This window comes from Salminus brasiliensis, chromosome 23, assembly GCF_030463535.1.
Source record: "Salminus brasiliensis chromosome 23, fSalBra1.hap2, whole genome shotgun sequence".
NCBI classification, from domain to species: domain Eukaryota; kingdom Metazoa; phylum Chordata; class Actinopteri; order Characiformes; family Bryconidae; genus Salminus; species Salminus brasiliensis.
Genome location: NC_132900.1, coordinates 6316278 through 6333879, shown reverse-complemented (window position 1 = coordinate 6333879; position 17602 = coordinate 6316278). Strand labels below are relative to the sequence as shown.

The 17602-nt window shown below is 40.7% G+C and overlaps 2 protein-coding genes across 2 annotated transcripts; both read right to left on the bottom strand.

Annotated features, from left to right (window-relative positions):
• Positions 1 to 1111: 1111 nt before the first annotated feature.
• Positions 1112 to 7751, bottom strand: map2k2b (mitogen-activated protein kinase kinase 2b). Its single transcript, XM_072669079.1, has 11 exons — positions 6746 to 7751; positions 5772 to 5982; positions 5052 to 5198; positions 4640 to 4717; positions 4436 to 4487; positions 4200 to 4324; positions 3867 to 4080; positions 3564 to 3616; positions 2693 to 2754; positions 2137 to 2182; positions 1112 to 1805 (listed from the first exon to the last, which is right to left on the bottom strand). Exons 1-11 carry the CDS (start codon positions 6832 to 6834, stop codon positions 1695 to 1697), a joined length of 1188 nt encoding a protein of 395 aa, XP_072525180.1. The 5' UTR covers positions 6835 to 7751; the 3' UTR covers positions 1112 to 1694.
• A 949-nt stretch (positions 7752 to 8700) lies between these two features.
• On the bottom strand, positions 8701 to 15914 carry pias4b (protein inhibitor of activated STAT, 4b). The gene is made up of 10 exons (XM_072669016.1): positions 15554 to 15914; positions 15146 to 15230; positions 13489 to 13530; positions 13168 to 13258; positions 12550 to 12675; positions 12180 to 12285; positions 11157 to 11230; positions 10221 to 10381; positions 9207 to 9340; positions 8701 to 8783 (listed from the first exon to the last, which is right to left on the bottom strand). Exons 1-10 carry the CDS (start codon positions 15909 to 15911, stop codon positions 8701 to 8703), a joined length of 1260 nt encoding a protein of 419 aa, XP_072525117.1. The 5' UTR covers positions 15912 to 15914.
• Positions 15915 to 17602: the final 1688 nt, after the last annotated feature.

The window sequence follows — 17602 nt, the reverse complement described above, 5'->3', positions numbered from 1 at the left end:
CTTAGACCCTGTGTGTAAGCCCATACATAACAGACAGCCACGCTCATAACAGCATCACTGACGTCCGTAATATCTGTTTCATGGTCCTTAAAATAGAACCCTGTGGGACTCCACAAGATAACAATAGTTTCTGCATTGACTGAATATTAAACCTAGGGTTTGATGGGTTAAACTAGCAACTGAATAGTCTGATACAGAGATGTCCGTAAATAAACCAGCTTCCATGTAAAAGGCAAACATTTAGAAGAATGTATTCCTAATTTACACTACGCCAATGACCCAATCCCAACTTCCAGCATCACTAGCATACATTTTACATATAGAGGCATTCATTTTAGACTTAAACCCTGCAGAATCATCACGTCTCATGTGTGGTCAAATAAACCTTACGTTTACAAGTGAACGTGACAAAAGGGTAAGTAATATGCAATCACATATGACAAGACAACCATGTTTATCATGTGTTGGACACAGATGAAATTTGGCATCCACCTTTAACCCATCTGTGCAGCGGGTTAGCACAACCAATAGTGCAATAGCTGAGTCTTGTCTTGGGCGAGCCACTTTCATGGTATCACCCCTGCCTGCGATTACATTCTTAAATTAACATGTAAAAAGGGTTAATTAATTAACTCTGATGAGATTTAAAGATAAAAAATGAAAAAAGGTGCATGACAAAACATCTGTTCCGAAAGGAAGCTACTCAAATAGTGTGGTCGTGAACCAGTAATGAAACCAGATGTTCTTAAACTCAGCTAGGAAATGTTTTCTCAGCTTACATAACCCAGAAAGCCCAATTGATTACAATATCACAAGGTTAACAAGCCAACTTTCCTGGACATCTATTAGCGCTCTGCTTTGGGCTCTTGAGAAAGTGTTTACTCCAGTTAGCACGCTCACTTCCACTCCTCAAGGTTTAAACACAGGAGCCGTGTCAAAACGAACGCAAAGTGCAGAGCGAAACACCACACCAAAAGCTAGTCTATCTGTATAGTCCACTGATAAGTGTGATGTTAAGAGCCTTGGGGTTGCTTTTGATTGCCTTATCTCACAACGGAAAAGCACTCACAGTAGAAAAGCCAAATGAACACCTCCAAATCACAAGAGCTTTTCCTTTTTTTTTATTGAGATAATGGCTGAACGCCACATACAATCGTTTCTGGTTCATGTCGACCGCAAAAATGACTAAAGAACGACTCAAAACATGACTGCCTGATACAACAGTGGCTGAGGTGAACATTTTGTCCTTATACTGTATATTATTTTATATATTAACTGTAGCACATGATTCTAGGCCCAGATAAAGGCATACATCTATACAATTATTTACTTAATATAAGATCCACCTGAGAGGCCTGAAATCGATAATGTGTGCGAGTGTCTGCATGCATATAACATGGAGGTGAAAATATACAGTATATAGTTCTCTCTGTGTGTATGTTTGCATGAGCAGGATACAGTATAAAACTGCTCAGTCATCTTTCACTTGGGCAGTGTGTGTATATCCAGGAGGATGGCGCGTATACAGATCACTGTATCTGTAAATGAGAACGGTGTGCAAAAATGTGTTAGGATTAATGGTGACAAACAAGAGAGAACGAAACAAAGATTGAAAGATTGTGTGTATGTGTGTGTGTGTGTGTGTGTGTGTGTGTGTTTTTAAGGGGGAAACTGAATAGGTTCCTCTCATTCAGTTATTCAGTTGTCCGGGTGGGTGTGCTGGGTTGGTTGAGGCCCATAGTTTTACACAACCAGCCTGCGAAGTCCACCTCCTCCACTTCTGAGCGCTTAATAAACGTGTGGTTCTGGGAAGTGCAGAAACACATTTATTCATCTCTTGTTGCAAAGAAAGCTTTAAATAAGTCTAAATGGAAGCAATAAGCCAGGACAAATGCATATTTGCAAATAAAAACAGACTGAATTGAATGGGGTGAACACCATCCACAATTTGATACAACACACCAATGTTCAATAAAGAACATAATTTAGAACAATAAATAATTAGAAACATTTCTTCTACCAATACATGCAGTTTGTTAACAGTAGGCAACAGCGGTCAAGCAATGATCCAATTATTCCATAAACAGAAAGGTACATTAATACAGAATTCAACTGACGTGTACAGGAAACACTCACCATCAGCATCTTCAGATCTGCCCTATCCGCAGGATTTTTGATGAGACTATAAAAAACAAACAGGCATTAACCGGAGCTTAAACATGCTTCTATACATACTTTTACACATACAATAATAAAATAATAAAAGGGCATCACTAGCTAGGGCTGCACAATATATCGTTTCAGCATAGTCATCGTAATGCACACATCTGCAGTAGTCACATGGCAGGACGTGCAAGGTCACATAAGGCAAGTTCAGTCATGTTCATTATGCAACAGCTTGCTTGATACAATAGGAACATTTACACTGGTCTCATTTTCCATGACCTATCTACAGATTGGTCACACCTGCAGATTTTATCTGGCCAATAGCATTCATTTTACTCCAATCTCAGATACACATAACGCATTATTAATATCACAACATGTTGGATCACAGATTTCTGGAGAATCTTGTAAAATTCCTGTAGTTTTAAATATCGCAGTGTCTGTTTTTTCCAGTATTGTGCAGCCTTATCCCTGGCAAATAAACAGATCCAATTACTACTAAAATTAATTAACAAATGACATTCACCATTTGGTCACAAAGTCCTGGAAATCTGCAGTGAAGACTCCATGAGGCAGTTTAGGTGGAGGCTATAAATGAATAGAGAGAATAGAGTTAGACAAATACAACTTCTAGGATTTCTAGGATGCCAAATAGCTAGGACTCCTCCCACCACATGATGGCACCCCTCACAGATCCTCTGATGCACATAAAACACTATTACACACCGTTCCAACAGTGGGATTTGCTGCTAATGTAACATCACTGATGTGGATGTGGCATCACTGGTGTGGAATCTCCTGATAATGGGGCCAATGCTTAGATGGCTGCACCACTTAAAATATTTGAAAGCAATTCAACAGGCCATTATCCTGGCAGGAGCGGATTTGTTGGATACGGTCATGAAGATGGGTCAGATACATGCTTTTAGTTTTGTAATTGATAGAAACTTGATCAGTGCTCCAGTTTTGGTTTGGGTGAAGATGTCCTTTACTGTTGGTGCTTGGAGTGGGCGTTTGCTGTGGTGGTAAATTGTGCATTCTGTTAATATAGCTTGGCCGTAAGGGGAATTTTGCATGTTTCGCAATATGGGAAACCCTCGCACCTTAATAAAGGGCACGTTAACTTCGGCTGTCCAATGCAGCATCTAGCGTATGTGACCTGGGCCCTTCTATGTTAGAAGTAGGTTGTCATTCTATTACTCATACTGTATACTGGTTTGCTTTGTGCAGTTTATTGTTAGTTTGTCTCTCCCACTCGCTTCACCATGTGTTCATAATGCAGGAAGTCAACACTGCTTATCATCTGTTGGTGGGGAGTTGTAGACAGTTGCTTTCTTAGTATCCAAAGTAGCTTTTTCATCTGTAAATGGACACGGAATCAAGAAATACATTCTCACCTCATTGACTATGTAATCCAGCAACTCAAAAATAGCCATGGCTGGTCCATGTCCTACAGAAAGAAATACGGACTGCATAAACTTAAATTAACCAATGGTGAAGAAACGGCGTATGCAAGACAACAAATACAAACATACAAGATGATAAGTGGTTTGCCAATTCATCAGAGTAAATATCATTTATCAATCCATCAATTGTTTATCAATCAATCATTTTTACACCATGATTTGACCAAAACATGGTCAAACCATATACAGAATCAATTGTTTACATTATGATCTAGTGATCTTAAAAAGTCGTACCGCTGACAGGCCTGCCCGGAGGTCGGGGGCGTGGTGACGTGCTTAGCGTCTCTCCCTCCTCTATGTTCATCACTGGCCGTCCGAAAATGGCCTCCAGCTCCTTGGGGTCTGGGGGAGGGATAGGGTAGCGGCCAATAGAAAGCTCCACCAGAGACAGTCCCATACTCCACACATCTGACTGCACAGAGTAGTGAGTGCCCTGCAATCTCTCCGGCTTAGGAGGAGAAATAAAGATACACACAATTATTATTATTATTAACTGCCTTAATTTTGCAACATTAGCTTTGATTATGACTGATTTTTAATAAGTATATCAGAAGAAGACCAACTCACCGACATATATGACCTTGTGCCTACAAAAGAGTTTGCCATGGAGTCGATGAGCTGACCACTCACTCCAAAATCACATAACTTGATCTCCCCTCTTGAGTTCACCAGTATGTTTGAGGGCTTGACATCTGCAATTGTGGGAATAAACAGTTTTTGAAGGAAATATTAAATGGAAGCATAAATACACAGATTGTATAGAACAGCACATTCGGTTTAGCTTCTACATATTGTCCGGTTACCTCTGTGCATGATCTGGTGCTTTTCCCGAAGGTAGGCAAGTCCTCTCAAAACCTGTAGGAAGGCAGAAGAGAGCAGATCACTTTATAGGTGTGTGTGTGTGTGTGTGTGTGTGTAAATAAATAAAATAGTCATTAGACGACTAATAAAATCAGTTCTTAAACTATGGATACTGATATACACTGCCATCCATTCGTGATACTTACAGCTATACTGACTTTCCCCAAGATTTCTTCTGGAATTCTCCGGGCCTCTTTTAGTACCTGATCCAGTGAGCCTCCGTCCTGTGGTCAGAGACACACATGTAAATCTTTTATTCTTCTTGTCTCACAATCTCCAGTCCTCTGTCCATCCAAACCCCACACTGACTCACTTGCTCTGTGAGCAAAACTAGAAGTGCTGCCAACACCATCCCATGCCCAGCAAACTTGCACATTGGCCAATTAGATGGAACAGACAGCATCCCTGCAGCTTCTTCTTACATCCCCTTACACAGTGCATACTATCCAGCACTCTCCCTGCTGTCATTATCTTAAAGTTTCCAAAACTACAGACACTGGTCCCAACCCACTTCAAACTCCTGAACTATTTAACTGATATTATAGTTTACCGGCTCACCATGTGTTCCATACAGATACTGATTTCGCCATCGCTGTAGAAGGCTCCATAGAAGCCCACTATATAGGGAGAATTGCACTCATGCAGGACTTGCAGTTCTCTAATGATCTGGTTCCTGATTGCTGGCTTGATCTCCAGATGGATCAGCTAATGGGAGAAAGAACCAAAAAGCACCAAAGGCATCAGAAAATACTCAATCATAAACTACTTTCCATCATCGCATTTGTAGCATTTCAAGCAAGTAAGCAAACAGAAGCCATCATGGTGCAACAAGATAAACAGACAGCATCCAGTAGTAAAGAGAACATGAACAATCCCTGTATTGTTCGTTTTTCCAATTATCACACAATGCTACCAGAGCTGGAAAGGTGACGGATAGCATGTGCTTACTTTGAATCATATTAAGCCAGACACAGTCTTTTAAAACTGCCACTAGCTCAAGCTTGCGCAGTGTGCTTGGAGGAGATTCTGTTGCATAAGCAAACAGACCCCACCCTGGTTAGCATCTAAGCACTAAATGATGCAGCAGAGGAAGGTCTTTTATGCTCCCAGGGACTCCTGTCCACAGATTGCTGTGGCATCAACCAGAATCCTGCGATCACCCAATGCTTAAGTCAGCAGCACCAATCAGCAGCCTCCTAAAAGAAGCCAGTCAGTGTTGTGTACATACGGACAATACCCAGGACATACTGTAGACTGTATTCTTTGCTAAAAACTCACCTTTCTAGCCATAACCAGCCCAGAAGGCTTATGGCAGACTTTATTAACCACACCGCCATTTCCTGCTCCGAGCTCACAGATGCGCTGAAAGTCATCGTCCTTCAGCTCCCCAACTTTGGCTTTCTGCGTGAGGAAGGCCTCCAGACGCTTCTTCTGCTGCTCATCCAAGTCAAGCTCTTCTAGTTTCTTCTGAAGGGCCTCTAGGTTTGCTCTGACAAGGAGACAAGCAACAGGAAGAGTAATTATGGGCCAGAAATCCATACTTATTAACACTTCAAGAATGGATTTGTTTGTAGCCAAAGCAATTAATGTCAATTACAAACGAGTAGAGATGGCACTGAGCTTAGCTATCGGTATCACTATCATGCTGGTAACAGTGGAAAATGCTGCCTTTCGTCTTGTTAGGTAGCAGATTAAGTAGTGTGAACACCTTTAGATCTTTAAAAAGCCACTCAAGTCAAAATGCTTATTTTATTGGAGTCATCCATATAACAAGGTTCTCTGGCGTAAAGACTAGGTCTTCTAGATCTCCTTCTGATGATGCATCTTGAGGGTGGGAGGGACCTACAAGTGAACTACAAGCACTCTGGGATGGATGCTTGAGGACAGCTGAATATGAGGTCTGCTTTAGAGCTTAGTGCACTTGGATGCTATGACTGCACTCAAGATTCTCAATGATTGTACAGGAATTTACATGTAATTGGGTGATGCATGCTGGGTATTGTAGTGAAAATCCAAAAATCATGAATTCTGTCAAACTGATGAGACTTTTAATATTACCTAATGCAACACAGCATTACGTAAAACTATTTTGGAGATCTTTTACACAAAGTGCATCACTTAAAAAGCTTCGCAGTTATCAGCCAATACCCAAATCTTGGTATCGGAAAAGAAAAGATGATATTGTGCCATCTCTAGAAACATGTAGTTGATACCCAAAAATACTTAGAACATCTTAACAGGGGAGAACTTACTCTGATGCAGCTCCTATGTTTGATCCTGTGGTCTGGGCATCTCCAGTGCCTCCTATGATCAAGGGTACTGGTCTTTTTTTGGGAGCCATGTTCTTGATGAACTTGATGTTCTGGACAAGACGTCTTTTAAACCGGCATACAAATCAGTAGATGAAGTAGCTTTGATGAGCAATAACTCTTAACAGAAACTGTCATGGAGCTCGCCAACCATCCAGAGCATAAATCCAGTCCAAATAACAGCAATCTTGTAAAGCTTCAGCGTAACTAAATGGACATCATCCAGCAGCAGTGAGTTCCCACTTATCTAGGTAAAACAGACCAGGCAGATTTGGACGAGTTAGCTAGCTATCTATCTGGTTCGCCAACAGGTGCTCCAACAAGCAAGCTGCTCAGTTAATTCGTGTGCTAGCTAGCAAACTACTCTGCTCACAGAAATCTGGGTGTAAATCTCTGTGCAACGCGTTCATACGAAGTCTGTCCTGTACGGTAAAATCATCAAGAAGGAGGCCTACAATCTGCGAGCTTAAATATTAGCACCCCAAGCTAGCTAGCTAAATAGCCTAGTTAGCCAGAGCTAAACTAAAGATACAACAGCATAGCAGTGAACACGACCACTCAACAAAACTCTGCCCCTCAAACTCAGACCTTACTTCCAGATACTTCTGAATCTGCTAAGTGATTATAAAAGGTATAGACCCGGGGTTTAAGGTTTATCTTTGTTAAAAACGAACAGCCGCGCTTTACACCTGTAGTGGCTATCTAGCCATCAGCTAGCTAGCTAACGTCAGCCTGTGCCTCAATGAATCGCATGCAGTTCTGATCACTTAGCCAACAGTTCCTAAATACGTCTATTAGCTCTCCTGGAACTTGACAGTAATTCAAGAAAGAATAAATATTAATATCTAGCCTCCCGCAGAGCAAACGCAGACGTTTACCATAACCGTAGTGTCTCTGAATAAAGTGGGGAAAGCAGCTAAGTTTGCTATGTTGTTAGCTTAGCTAGCTCCTGGCAGGGCACGGTCTAGGAAGCGAAGTCTTAGATCTCGCGATATTTGATCGGGTGTCCAAAAGTATCCAGACACTTACACACAACGTGTATGAAAAATGGCAATTAAAGATTTAACCGGGAAGCCAACGGTCACCGTGCCATCGATATCCATTCCCACCACTTACAAAAATAAGATTTTAAAATAATGTAAACGTTTCACAAAATAACTATAAAGAAATAATGACAAATCATCTCGAAATATTAAAATAAATTCTCAAAATTATGAGATCATCTCAAAATAAGGAGACAGGGTTTGAATATAATGAGAAATCATCTTAAATGATTGAATAAAACATCTCACAAAAAAAAAAGTTTTTATTTTAAGTGGCAGGAATGGGTTTCCATACCATCCCCAGTGCTGCACGTTGTAAAAACGAGGATAATACCCCTCACTGGGCTGTGAAGCAAAATAATTTTATTCTCTGGAGTAATGGATACACTTGGGATGAGTCAGAGTGGTGTTTGTGATCCAAATGTATCCAGACATCCCTTGTAATGGTCAACGTAGCTACTTTAAAGTGCACATGCTTGTATAATACCCAGACTGGCACTTCCAGTATAATTGGAGGCTCTGGAGCAACCTCACATGAGCCTAAGGTTACTATGTCTATTTTATAGAGGCTTTTAAAAAAGCTGTATTCCTCCACAGACATTTATTTGTTCTCTTGCCCAAAAATTAATATCTATATCTAAAGAAAAAAGAAATATAAAATGTTCTGTAGACATAAAACAAACCTTTATTCTTCCTGCTATAAAGCAGCAAACAGCTTTTGTACATAGAAAAACGCACAAACAACCTTTAGTGAGAAATATGTACAAGACACTTAGCAATGTTTGTGGAAAACAATCAAAGAAACATTAATTGGGGGGGGGGGGGGGGGTATTTGTTGAACTGCACTCCACAGCATCACCAAAGGTCATCACTGCTGTCATCATCAGATGAGCATTGTGTTAGATCCACAACATCTTCCAGCAAAACTGGGTCACTTTCTGTAGAGAAATTGTTCAGTACACGAGTACAGAAACAGGCATGTAAGCTAAAATGATAATCAGAAGGTAACACCAGACGTTACATCAAAATGTTTCACCTTTTTTTTTGTAACATTCTAAATCCCTACATTTAGATAAGCCAATTACCAGACCCACTAATTAGTACTCTCCCCCAATCACATGTAATGCTCTGGACACTGGTAGGACTGACACATAGGCAACAAACCACTGCCTCTTTGAACTGCCTAGCTCCGATGCCTTGGCTAGCAGATGCCCATGCTGGCCAGCAACACTGAAGTGATGTGGGAAGAGAGTGACCAGCTACCCACCTGGAATATTTTTGATGGTTTGCTTTGGATGAATGGAATTAGTAGGAATTGTACTAATTTTAAGTGTTTTAAGGGAGGGGGGGGGGTGTCTTACTGAGGGTGTGTGAGGAGGGGTCTGTAGTTGTGCTGCTCTCGCTCTCCTCTCTCACTGCTCTCCAGGAGCCATTAGACAGGTACTCAATCACCTCCACAGATTCTTCTGTACTCTGGAGAATGCTACTCAGCAAACTAAATATCCACAACAGAAACAACAGTTATCATCATCATCATATTCTAACCAAGTCATATTCCAACCAATACATTGGTCAGTAATTGTGATTCTTTTTTAAACTTTATTTATATATATATATATATATATATATAAACTAAAATATACACTATATATATTTTAACTGTGTAATACGTAAGACATAATAATAACAATACCTAACAACATTGGGATGTTTGGCAAAAGCATTACCGCAGTTTCATTTGTTTTGTTTTTATTTTTTAATGTTGGTATTTCTGAATTAAGATTTTGTCTTTTGTCTGTGAGTTTCTAAAAAAACAAAACAAAAACAACCCCACAACCAACAACCCAGCTTTAATCCAATAAACTGTTGTATGCTGTTTACATGACCACTTAAATAACTTCATGCTGCTGAAATGAGACAATGATCGTAGTATTACAGACCATGTAAAAACACATTTTCTCTTTGCCGCATAGTACCATTTAATTATCTAATCAGCCCCAAAAGAATAAACTAAATGTCAACCCCAGGGAGATACACTGGAAATCACATGTGGTTAAACTGAGGTGTTAGCAAAACAGCCAAGTCAAAAGGACTGGTTTGGCCTCAAACAATGAGCAGCCTCTATTCATCCAATAAAGAGAAGAAAATGATCCTGTTAAGGCTGTTGGTGGAAAAATGATTAAACACACTGAACACAGATTGCACTAATTTTGTGCAAAAATACCTGTAGGCTATGAGCAAAGAGGCACTTTGAATGGGCTGAAACGTCTGCATTTCTGATTGAGCCGTCACCATAACAACAGATACCTTTAAAAAGCTACAAAAAACTTGACAGTCACACCAAACACAGACAGGGTCTGTGAAGAGGATGCTACCTATCGATCCGGAGTGTTTCAAAGAGAGCAGGCTTATGGCAGACAGGACAGGTCCACCTAGGCTTCCTTTCGTTCATCTGCAGGTAGAAGGCTGCGTCAAAGCACTGCAGGTGGGCGCATGGCTGTGCTCGACAGGGGGTTGACATACGGGTTTTCGCCAGCTTTCAAGGCAGAGAAGACAGACAGATAAACACAAATGTGTACACACAGACCAATTCAACATCTTAAAACAGTTTTCTCACGGCTCTGTTAATCTTAAAACATCAATTAGGTGTTAAACGTAGTACTGGTGGAAGTGAGAGTGGAAACCTACAGACATTGATGGGATTTTACTTGTATTGCAGTAATATCAGGACTGTGTATGAAAGCTAATTTAAAAAAGCAACAGAAATAAGAATATTAAATCAGAAAGTGTTATTTTACCACTCTGAAACAGTTCCATTTGAACTGGGAGGTCAGATTTTCCAAGTTCCAAGTAGGAAATTAACACCTTCACAAGTCGAAAAGTCAGGAAAGCTCCACCAACCCACTAACCCTTGGACTTAAAAACCCAAGTTAGACTGGAACAACTGGATCAACTCGAGTGGGACGTCATTCCCAGTCCCTGACATCCAAAACATATTTTATCCCAAGGTTTTACTGGTGAACTAGTAAGCCAAGTTACAAATTGCTGCTATTATTTTCCCCTCTGTACTCACCTGCTATTCAGCTAATTTTCAGAATTTCTTCACCGTTTTCAGATTTGTTTTTATTTCATGACAAATGGACAGGATCTCTTGAAATCACTGTATTGTAGGTTACATTAACATATGTTAAGTAAACCTGTTCAGAGATGATTTTAATGAAACCCTATACATCTAAATAAAAAAACAACAACAAAAAAACCTTTCACACCTATTTTTTAAGATGCAACTTAATAAGAGTTTAATTTCTTACTGGACAGATAAGGGACACCTGCAGCCCTGTGGTGGCAATCTCATTCTCAGAATCACAACACAGCTTCTCACAAACTGGAAAAGAAAATTTTGTTGATGTTACATAACAGACAAAAAGTGTCAACTCCAAGTTGAGCTATATGAACAAAAGTATTGGGACTGGATGGTTCTAATGAGCTCTAAAGAGTACTGTAATATGAGCCACAGTTGCAACAAATCAAGTATTAAAATTGCTTACCCCCTAAGTATTCCACCATCAACTGCGAGTAGCGTTATTGAAAAGTTGAACCATTTAGGAACCACAGCAACTCAGCATCCAAGTGTCGGATTATGTAAAGTTACAGAGCTCCTGTCTCTGAGGGCTGAAGAGCATAGTGCATAAAAGTCTCCCATGCTCTGCTGACTAAATAACTGAACTCCAAACTTACTGTTAGAGCTGAAAAGGGGGACCAACTCCATATTAATGCCTATGGATTTAAAATGGGATGCCATGAAAACACCTGTAGGTGTAATGTTTAGATGTCCCAATACCTTTGATCACACAGTGTATTTTGTCCAACAAAAATGAGAGAACGTTAAAGCTCTGGCATCGTCATCAGCATAGTCATCATCAAATTCAGTAAATGCCCATCTGAGACTTTACAACTGGAAGGGTGTCCAAAGATGTGAACATGCCACAGTTATTATTTTGTGTCCCATTATTAAATGAAATAGAAAAAATGTTATTTACACCAACTTTTGTAAATTGATTGTGTTAAATAAAAGTATTTAATTAGTAATTTGGCCAAGGGTGCTCAAACAACATTCAAGTTTTTGTTTTCAACAGATTTCTCCCTACATGGTCTCAATATAACTGCCAATGTCGAGTGAACTGCTGCTTTTTATGGTTGTGCAATTCAGGAGCTACGTTCCATCATAAACACACTTACGGACTGTAACTTGATGCATCCTTAGGCCAAACAATGAGGTGTGGTTGCATGAGTATAAGCAAATGTAACATCCTACAAATAATAAAGGCACTCACTTCTCTGTTTGCATTGCTCCTTACTTTCCTCTGCTTTATCCTGGAGATGCTGCAGCAAATCTGCTGAGGAGAAAACCCTCACCAGATATACAGCTGCAGAGTAGCGCTAAATACAACACACATACACACAAGTAAGATAGACTCACTAACCAATAGCCTACATGGCTTAATGTCACAAGAGTTCATTCTACGTAATTTGGACTGTTTCTCTCAGTATATTTTCAAAACATTTGAAGAACAGCTGGTGTAATGAGAGTTCCTGTGCAGCACTCCTACCGCTACATTTGCCTACTTCTGTAAAATAATTAAGGTCATTTGTTCTGGATAAAAAAAGGAGCCGACAGGGCTACTAACCAATGCATTGGCCTACCTTGCCATAATTACCCCACATCACAGAAACATGGTTCAAAGCGGTCTGTTTTAGTAATGGCGTGAGATTGATTGGGCAGCAGGGGCGAGAAGGCTCCACATCTTCCTTATTGGATGTGTAGCGAATCTGATAATGACAAACAGTCAGTTGGTAAAGAAATACTGAAGAAAAGAGCTAAAAATGTTTTATGAGACAACATACACCATGTCTAAAAGTTTGTGGACACCCCTTCTAATGAATGCATTCAGCTTCTGGCTGACACAGATGTGCAAATGTGCACACACACAGCTTGTCTAGTCCCTATAGAGAAGTCCCACCAATAGAATAGGATGCTATGGAGCAGAAACATGAACCTATTGGCACCATGCTTAATGCCAGGCGTGGGCTAGAGGGGTGTAAAGCCCTCCAGCATTGAGCTGTGGGGCAGTGGAACTATGTTCCCTGGAATGATTGTGTCCAAAAAGTTTGGGATAAGCTGGGAATGAGGTGAGGTGGTGTTACCTTTTATTTCAGAAGAAACAATGAATGAGCAGGTGTCCCAATACTTTTGTCCACATATTGTATGTAACAGTTAGTTATACAATGGAACATAAGCATCCAGCACAAACAGGGAAACACCTGTAGGGCGCAGTCCAAGCCGTTGATTACCACAGCAATTTTGGGAGGATACTGATCTTCTTCGACACCAATGCTCTCTGTGTAGCAAATCCTGAAATACTCAAAATATGAACATCGCACATAAGACTGAATAATACATTCCACATTAATGACAAGCCATGAACAACATACTAAATTCACACAGTTCAAAAGTATAAAATACAGATGACATTACAGACAGTACAGACATTGGCACTAGGTCAAGTCAAGACAGGTTAAAGCAGTCTGATTTAAAAAAAACATACAAACAGAGGAGTCGAAGACTCCACAGCGAAGACTCACCTGAGCACCACTTGAACAGACTGTGATTTGGAATTGGGCCCTCTGAGAATTAAAGGGGCAATGGGAATCATAAGAAGAGACACCGAATATATGGCTTTCAAACTCATTTTAATATATTAATTAAAACACTTGTTTCTGAACTTAAAACTAAAATTGCACAACAATATCGACAACCAGCACAGTTCTGGACACTTGTAGCTGTAGCTTAACTACGTGAATTTCTGGGTTGGCTTTAATTCAAAGTTCTAAAAGGAAAATTGTCCAGTTGGTCATATTAGCAAAATGTCTGGGCTGTTATTGTAAGTTACAAAAAGCCAGGCTCTCATATACTTGGATAGGGAAAAACCTATGAGCTCAAAACTGACAGACAGACAGGCAAGTTTCAAACACAGATTTGCAATCACCTTAATCTGCTAAAACTGCCTAAATATTCTGAGGTCTGGCTGATTGTTTCGCCCACAATGCAAGTATATTAAAGCCTTTTCCTACCAGTCAGGACAATGGCCTAGGGAAATGTGGGCCTGTGTTTTTTGCACTTCTTTCCTGATTCTAGCTACTATGTCAGAATCCATGCAAAACTATGACCTTCGTACTAGGCAAAAATACTTGCATACTACATTCAAGTATAGGAATTTGTGTTTTTTCCAGTATAGGAACTTCAGGCTCCTTCAGATGGCGTTGCACAAGAATGATCGGGCTATAAATATCTGTGGGGTGTGTGACAGGATTCACAGATTAAGAAGAGGTGGTACAGTAAAGTGAAGGTCTTGTTGGATATGTGGAAGATGGGTCGCAAAGCAAATGTTAACGATTGGCTAAAAGGAGTGACTGAATTGGGCATGGCAAACGAGATGGGTCTACCAGCAGTGGCAGAAATCCTCGTCGTTTTTGAGCAGAAGTGAGCAAAGGCCTTATGTGCCACTCTGCTCCATATGTTCATGGTATGCAGTTTCATGCAGAGTGTTTTTCCCCAGAAATCCCAGACTTCTAGAAGCAGTTCTTGTTTGTGATTTTCATTCAAGAGGTTAAACTCACCGGCAGTCCCTGTCCGTCAGTTTCATCTTTCAGCCACATTTCTGAAGACTGCGGTTTTTGCTGGTCAGGTAGACCCATATGACCGTATGTGAATGAGAACAAGACATTCACTGCACTGAACCACTTCTTTCCAATCTATGAATCCCGTCACACACACCCCACAGGTATTTATAGCCTGACAATCCTTGTGCAGCGCCATCTGCAGGAGCTTGAAGTTACTACCCTCTTAAACATGCAAGGTGCCTTAATTTTGGTAAATCAGGTAAATCAGCTTTGTTCTTCAGACTAGCTCACAAGATCTACTTTCTCCAAAATGAGCAATTCATGTTCCTTTACCGTATTTATGTTTACCTGCAAAAATTCTCTTGCTGCTGGGATAAATGTTTTAATAAATGTGCTGAGGTACCTAAAACTTTTGCACAGAAATATTCATTATTAATTAATATATTAACAGTAGCTTTTACAATTAGACCAGCTATTTTTATTGTAATATGACTATTGCAACATCATCATTATGGATAAACCTGTACATCTGCTTTTCATATACAGTATAGCCAGTCACAGGTGTCTAGTTTGTCATAGCAATACAATGGAAATCTGATCAAGGGGAGGGTTAACTTACGGAGAGTTCCTGATCTGAACCCACTGTCTTGGAGTCAGGCACAATGGGATGCGGTGTGTCTGAAGTTTCTGACCAGAAACAGACACTGTGAAAGAAGACCAAACAGAATGGGAGAGAAAGAAGGAAAACACCTCAATCACATTTAATGCCAAATTGAATTCAGACAGGTTTCCACTTGCTCCTAACTAGTTCTACTAGTTCTAGTGTCAGTCTGGCTCCATAACAATTGTAAACATGTCCATAACTGAACAGAAAAAATACTTATAGGAAGATTCCACCAAATACAAGGTGCATTTTGAGAACACTAAAAAAAACGGGAATTCTGCCAAGCTGTCAATCAAAAATAGAAAAATCCTCCCCAATTCATCTGTCACTTCCTGCAGTTTAACACCACTAATGATACCATACCTAGTGGCATTGGAGCAACAATGGTCTCCAGGATGTGATAGAACGGAAGTTTGATCATCTGCACCTCAGGAACGATGCCTGGGGTCACTACATCTGGCTTGCTAAGGCATTCAGCTGTTGGCATGGATATAACCTCAGCAGAAGGAGGGATGGCGATGACTTGGGAGCGCCTGCTTTTGCCGTTAGTGGACTGACGGAGTTTGTAGAGCTCCTGGATTATGGAGAGAAGCTCAGGCCTGTTCTCTGTCTGGAGGAGGTCGGTGACTCTTTGGACCAGCTCCTTCTTCAAGCCATTCTTGTTCTTGCCCAAAGAAGAGAGGAAGCAGCGCAGCTCGGCCACCCGCAAGCTCTCCACCATATCCTGTGGAGGGCAGATTAAATTAAAATGATTTCTGGGTATTTCAGTTTCACCTTGTAGAAAACACTTTTGCTCAGCACCCCTCATTTCAGGGCACCATAATGTTTGGACAAAGCAATGATTGTTACATTAAAGCAGTCATAGTTAGTAATTTGTTGCATATCCCTTGCAGGCAATGACTGCTTGTAGTCTGCAAGTCATAAACATCACCAGGTGCTGAGCATCTTCTCTGGTGATGCTTTGCAAATGCAGCCTCTTCAGCTCTTACTTGTTTTGTGGCCTCTTTTAAGAAGAAACTTAAGCATGGGAACTTTCTTCACTATATGAAACCCATGCTTAATTGGATGTAAATTGGAAGACTGACTTGGCCATTTGAGAATTGTTCTTACTTTAAATAATATTTTCAATTTTATTACCCAATTTGACCAGATTATTAGATTTTCTACCCAATTTCCAAATACCCATTCATGCAAACCCCCCCCCCCCCCTCTTTTCAAACACCAGTAGGTGATGAAGCATAGCCAGCGCTCAGAGGTAAGCACAGTTCCCCAGCTCCAATACAACAGCTAACAGACGCCTGTGCTGAGAAACATCACACTGGCAGTGATGTTGGGAGGAAGTGCCATCAACCCTCCCCTGAGAGAGAAAGGCCAATTGTGCCCTCTCTGGCTCCGGCTGCTGATGGCAAACAGCATGATGTTTTAGGCTCTGTCTCTTTAGTGTTCCTCAGTGTCCCTCACAGTGGCAGCACATTAGTCCACTCTGAGCCTCCACTTTGAAAAGCACCACCACCGCAGGATGAAGCGCCACTGCCCCATAGGTTTGGAGGCATTTACTGGAACTTAAGCAGAAACTGTGCCCTTTTCACTTCTTCTTCTACATGCGAAAACCGGTCTTCCTCAGAGAAGCTGCAAGTAAACTAAACAACGTAGTGGATTATGGGCATTTCTCATCTATTTAGTGAACATCATTTGTACACAATATATACAGTACAGTGCATTGTGGGATTCAGAGTCCACTAAAAATGGCAGTCCCCAAAGTAGTGCACTAGCTAGTGAATAGGACACAGTTTCAACCCCAGCTTAAGTATCTTATGCCTGTTCTAATTAAGCAATCAATCAAATACCTGTGAAGCCAAATGCCCCAAACATTATGCCCTGAATTACATAAATAAATTAATAATAAAAAGGATATCTTAAATTAAAGTCAGGAATGTGTACTTTGAGCACATCTGAGTGGTTTCATTTGGAGGACACAGTACCTCCTTGTCTAGTGTGGAAGTCCCCTGCAATACCTCCTCATTTATGGTAAGGGAAAGTCCCTCACATCCTTCACGAACTGAATTATTAAATTAGGTTATAGCTTCTAAAATGAACACAGGAGAGCCTGAGACCAGCTGTACTTTCCACAGCCATGTTAAAAAAAGCTATACACGTTATATCAGCGTTACCTCCACCCCTCAACACTGCTCCAATACACGGCACGTTTCCTTCCTCAGGTTTTCATGAGGTTTTCTCCACATGGCTGTTGCTGTATTGAAATCAGCAGCAGGTAGCTAGCTAGATAGTGCTCTGCATGTAAATGTAAATGTAAGTCCCTTCCCTCAGCACAACGCAGACTGCACATTCACTCCACTGAGTGAGAATTACCGTGGCTTCCAGCAGTTCAGCAGACATCACCATGGGTTTACC

Coding starts and splice junctions, on each gene's coding strand:
- map2k2b (XM_072669079.1), bottom strand. CDS start 6,834: ATGGCTCCCAAAAAAAGACCAGTACCCTTGATCATAGGAGGCACTGGA. Junction 4,718..5,051: donor GTATCTGTATGGAACACATG/GTGAGCCGGTAA, acceptor CTCTGACCACAG/GACGGAGGCTCACTGGATCA. Junction 4,081..4,199: donor GCACAAGGTCATATATGTCG/GTGAGTTGGTCT, acceptor TCTCCTCCTAAG/CCGGAGAGATTGCAGGGCAC.
- pias4b (XM_072669016.1), bottom strand. CDS start 15,911: ATGGTGGAGAGCTTGCGGGTGGCCGAGCTGCGCTGCTTCCTCTCTTCT. Junction 13,259..13,488: donor TCTGTTCAAGTGGTGCTCAG/GTGAGTCTTCGC, acceptor TGAGTATTTCAG/GATTTGCTACACAGAGAGCA. Junction 8,784..9,206: donor CCCCTCCTCACACACCCTCA/GTAAGACACCCC, acceptor ATTTCTCTACAG/AAAGTGACCCAGTTTTGCTG.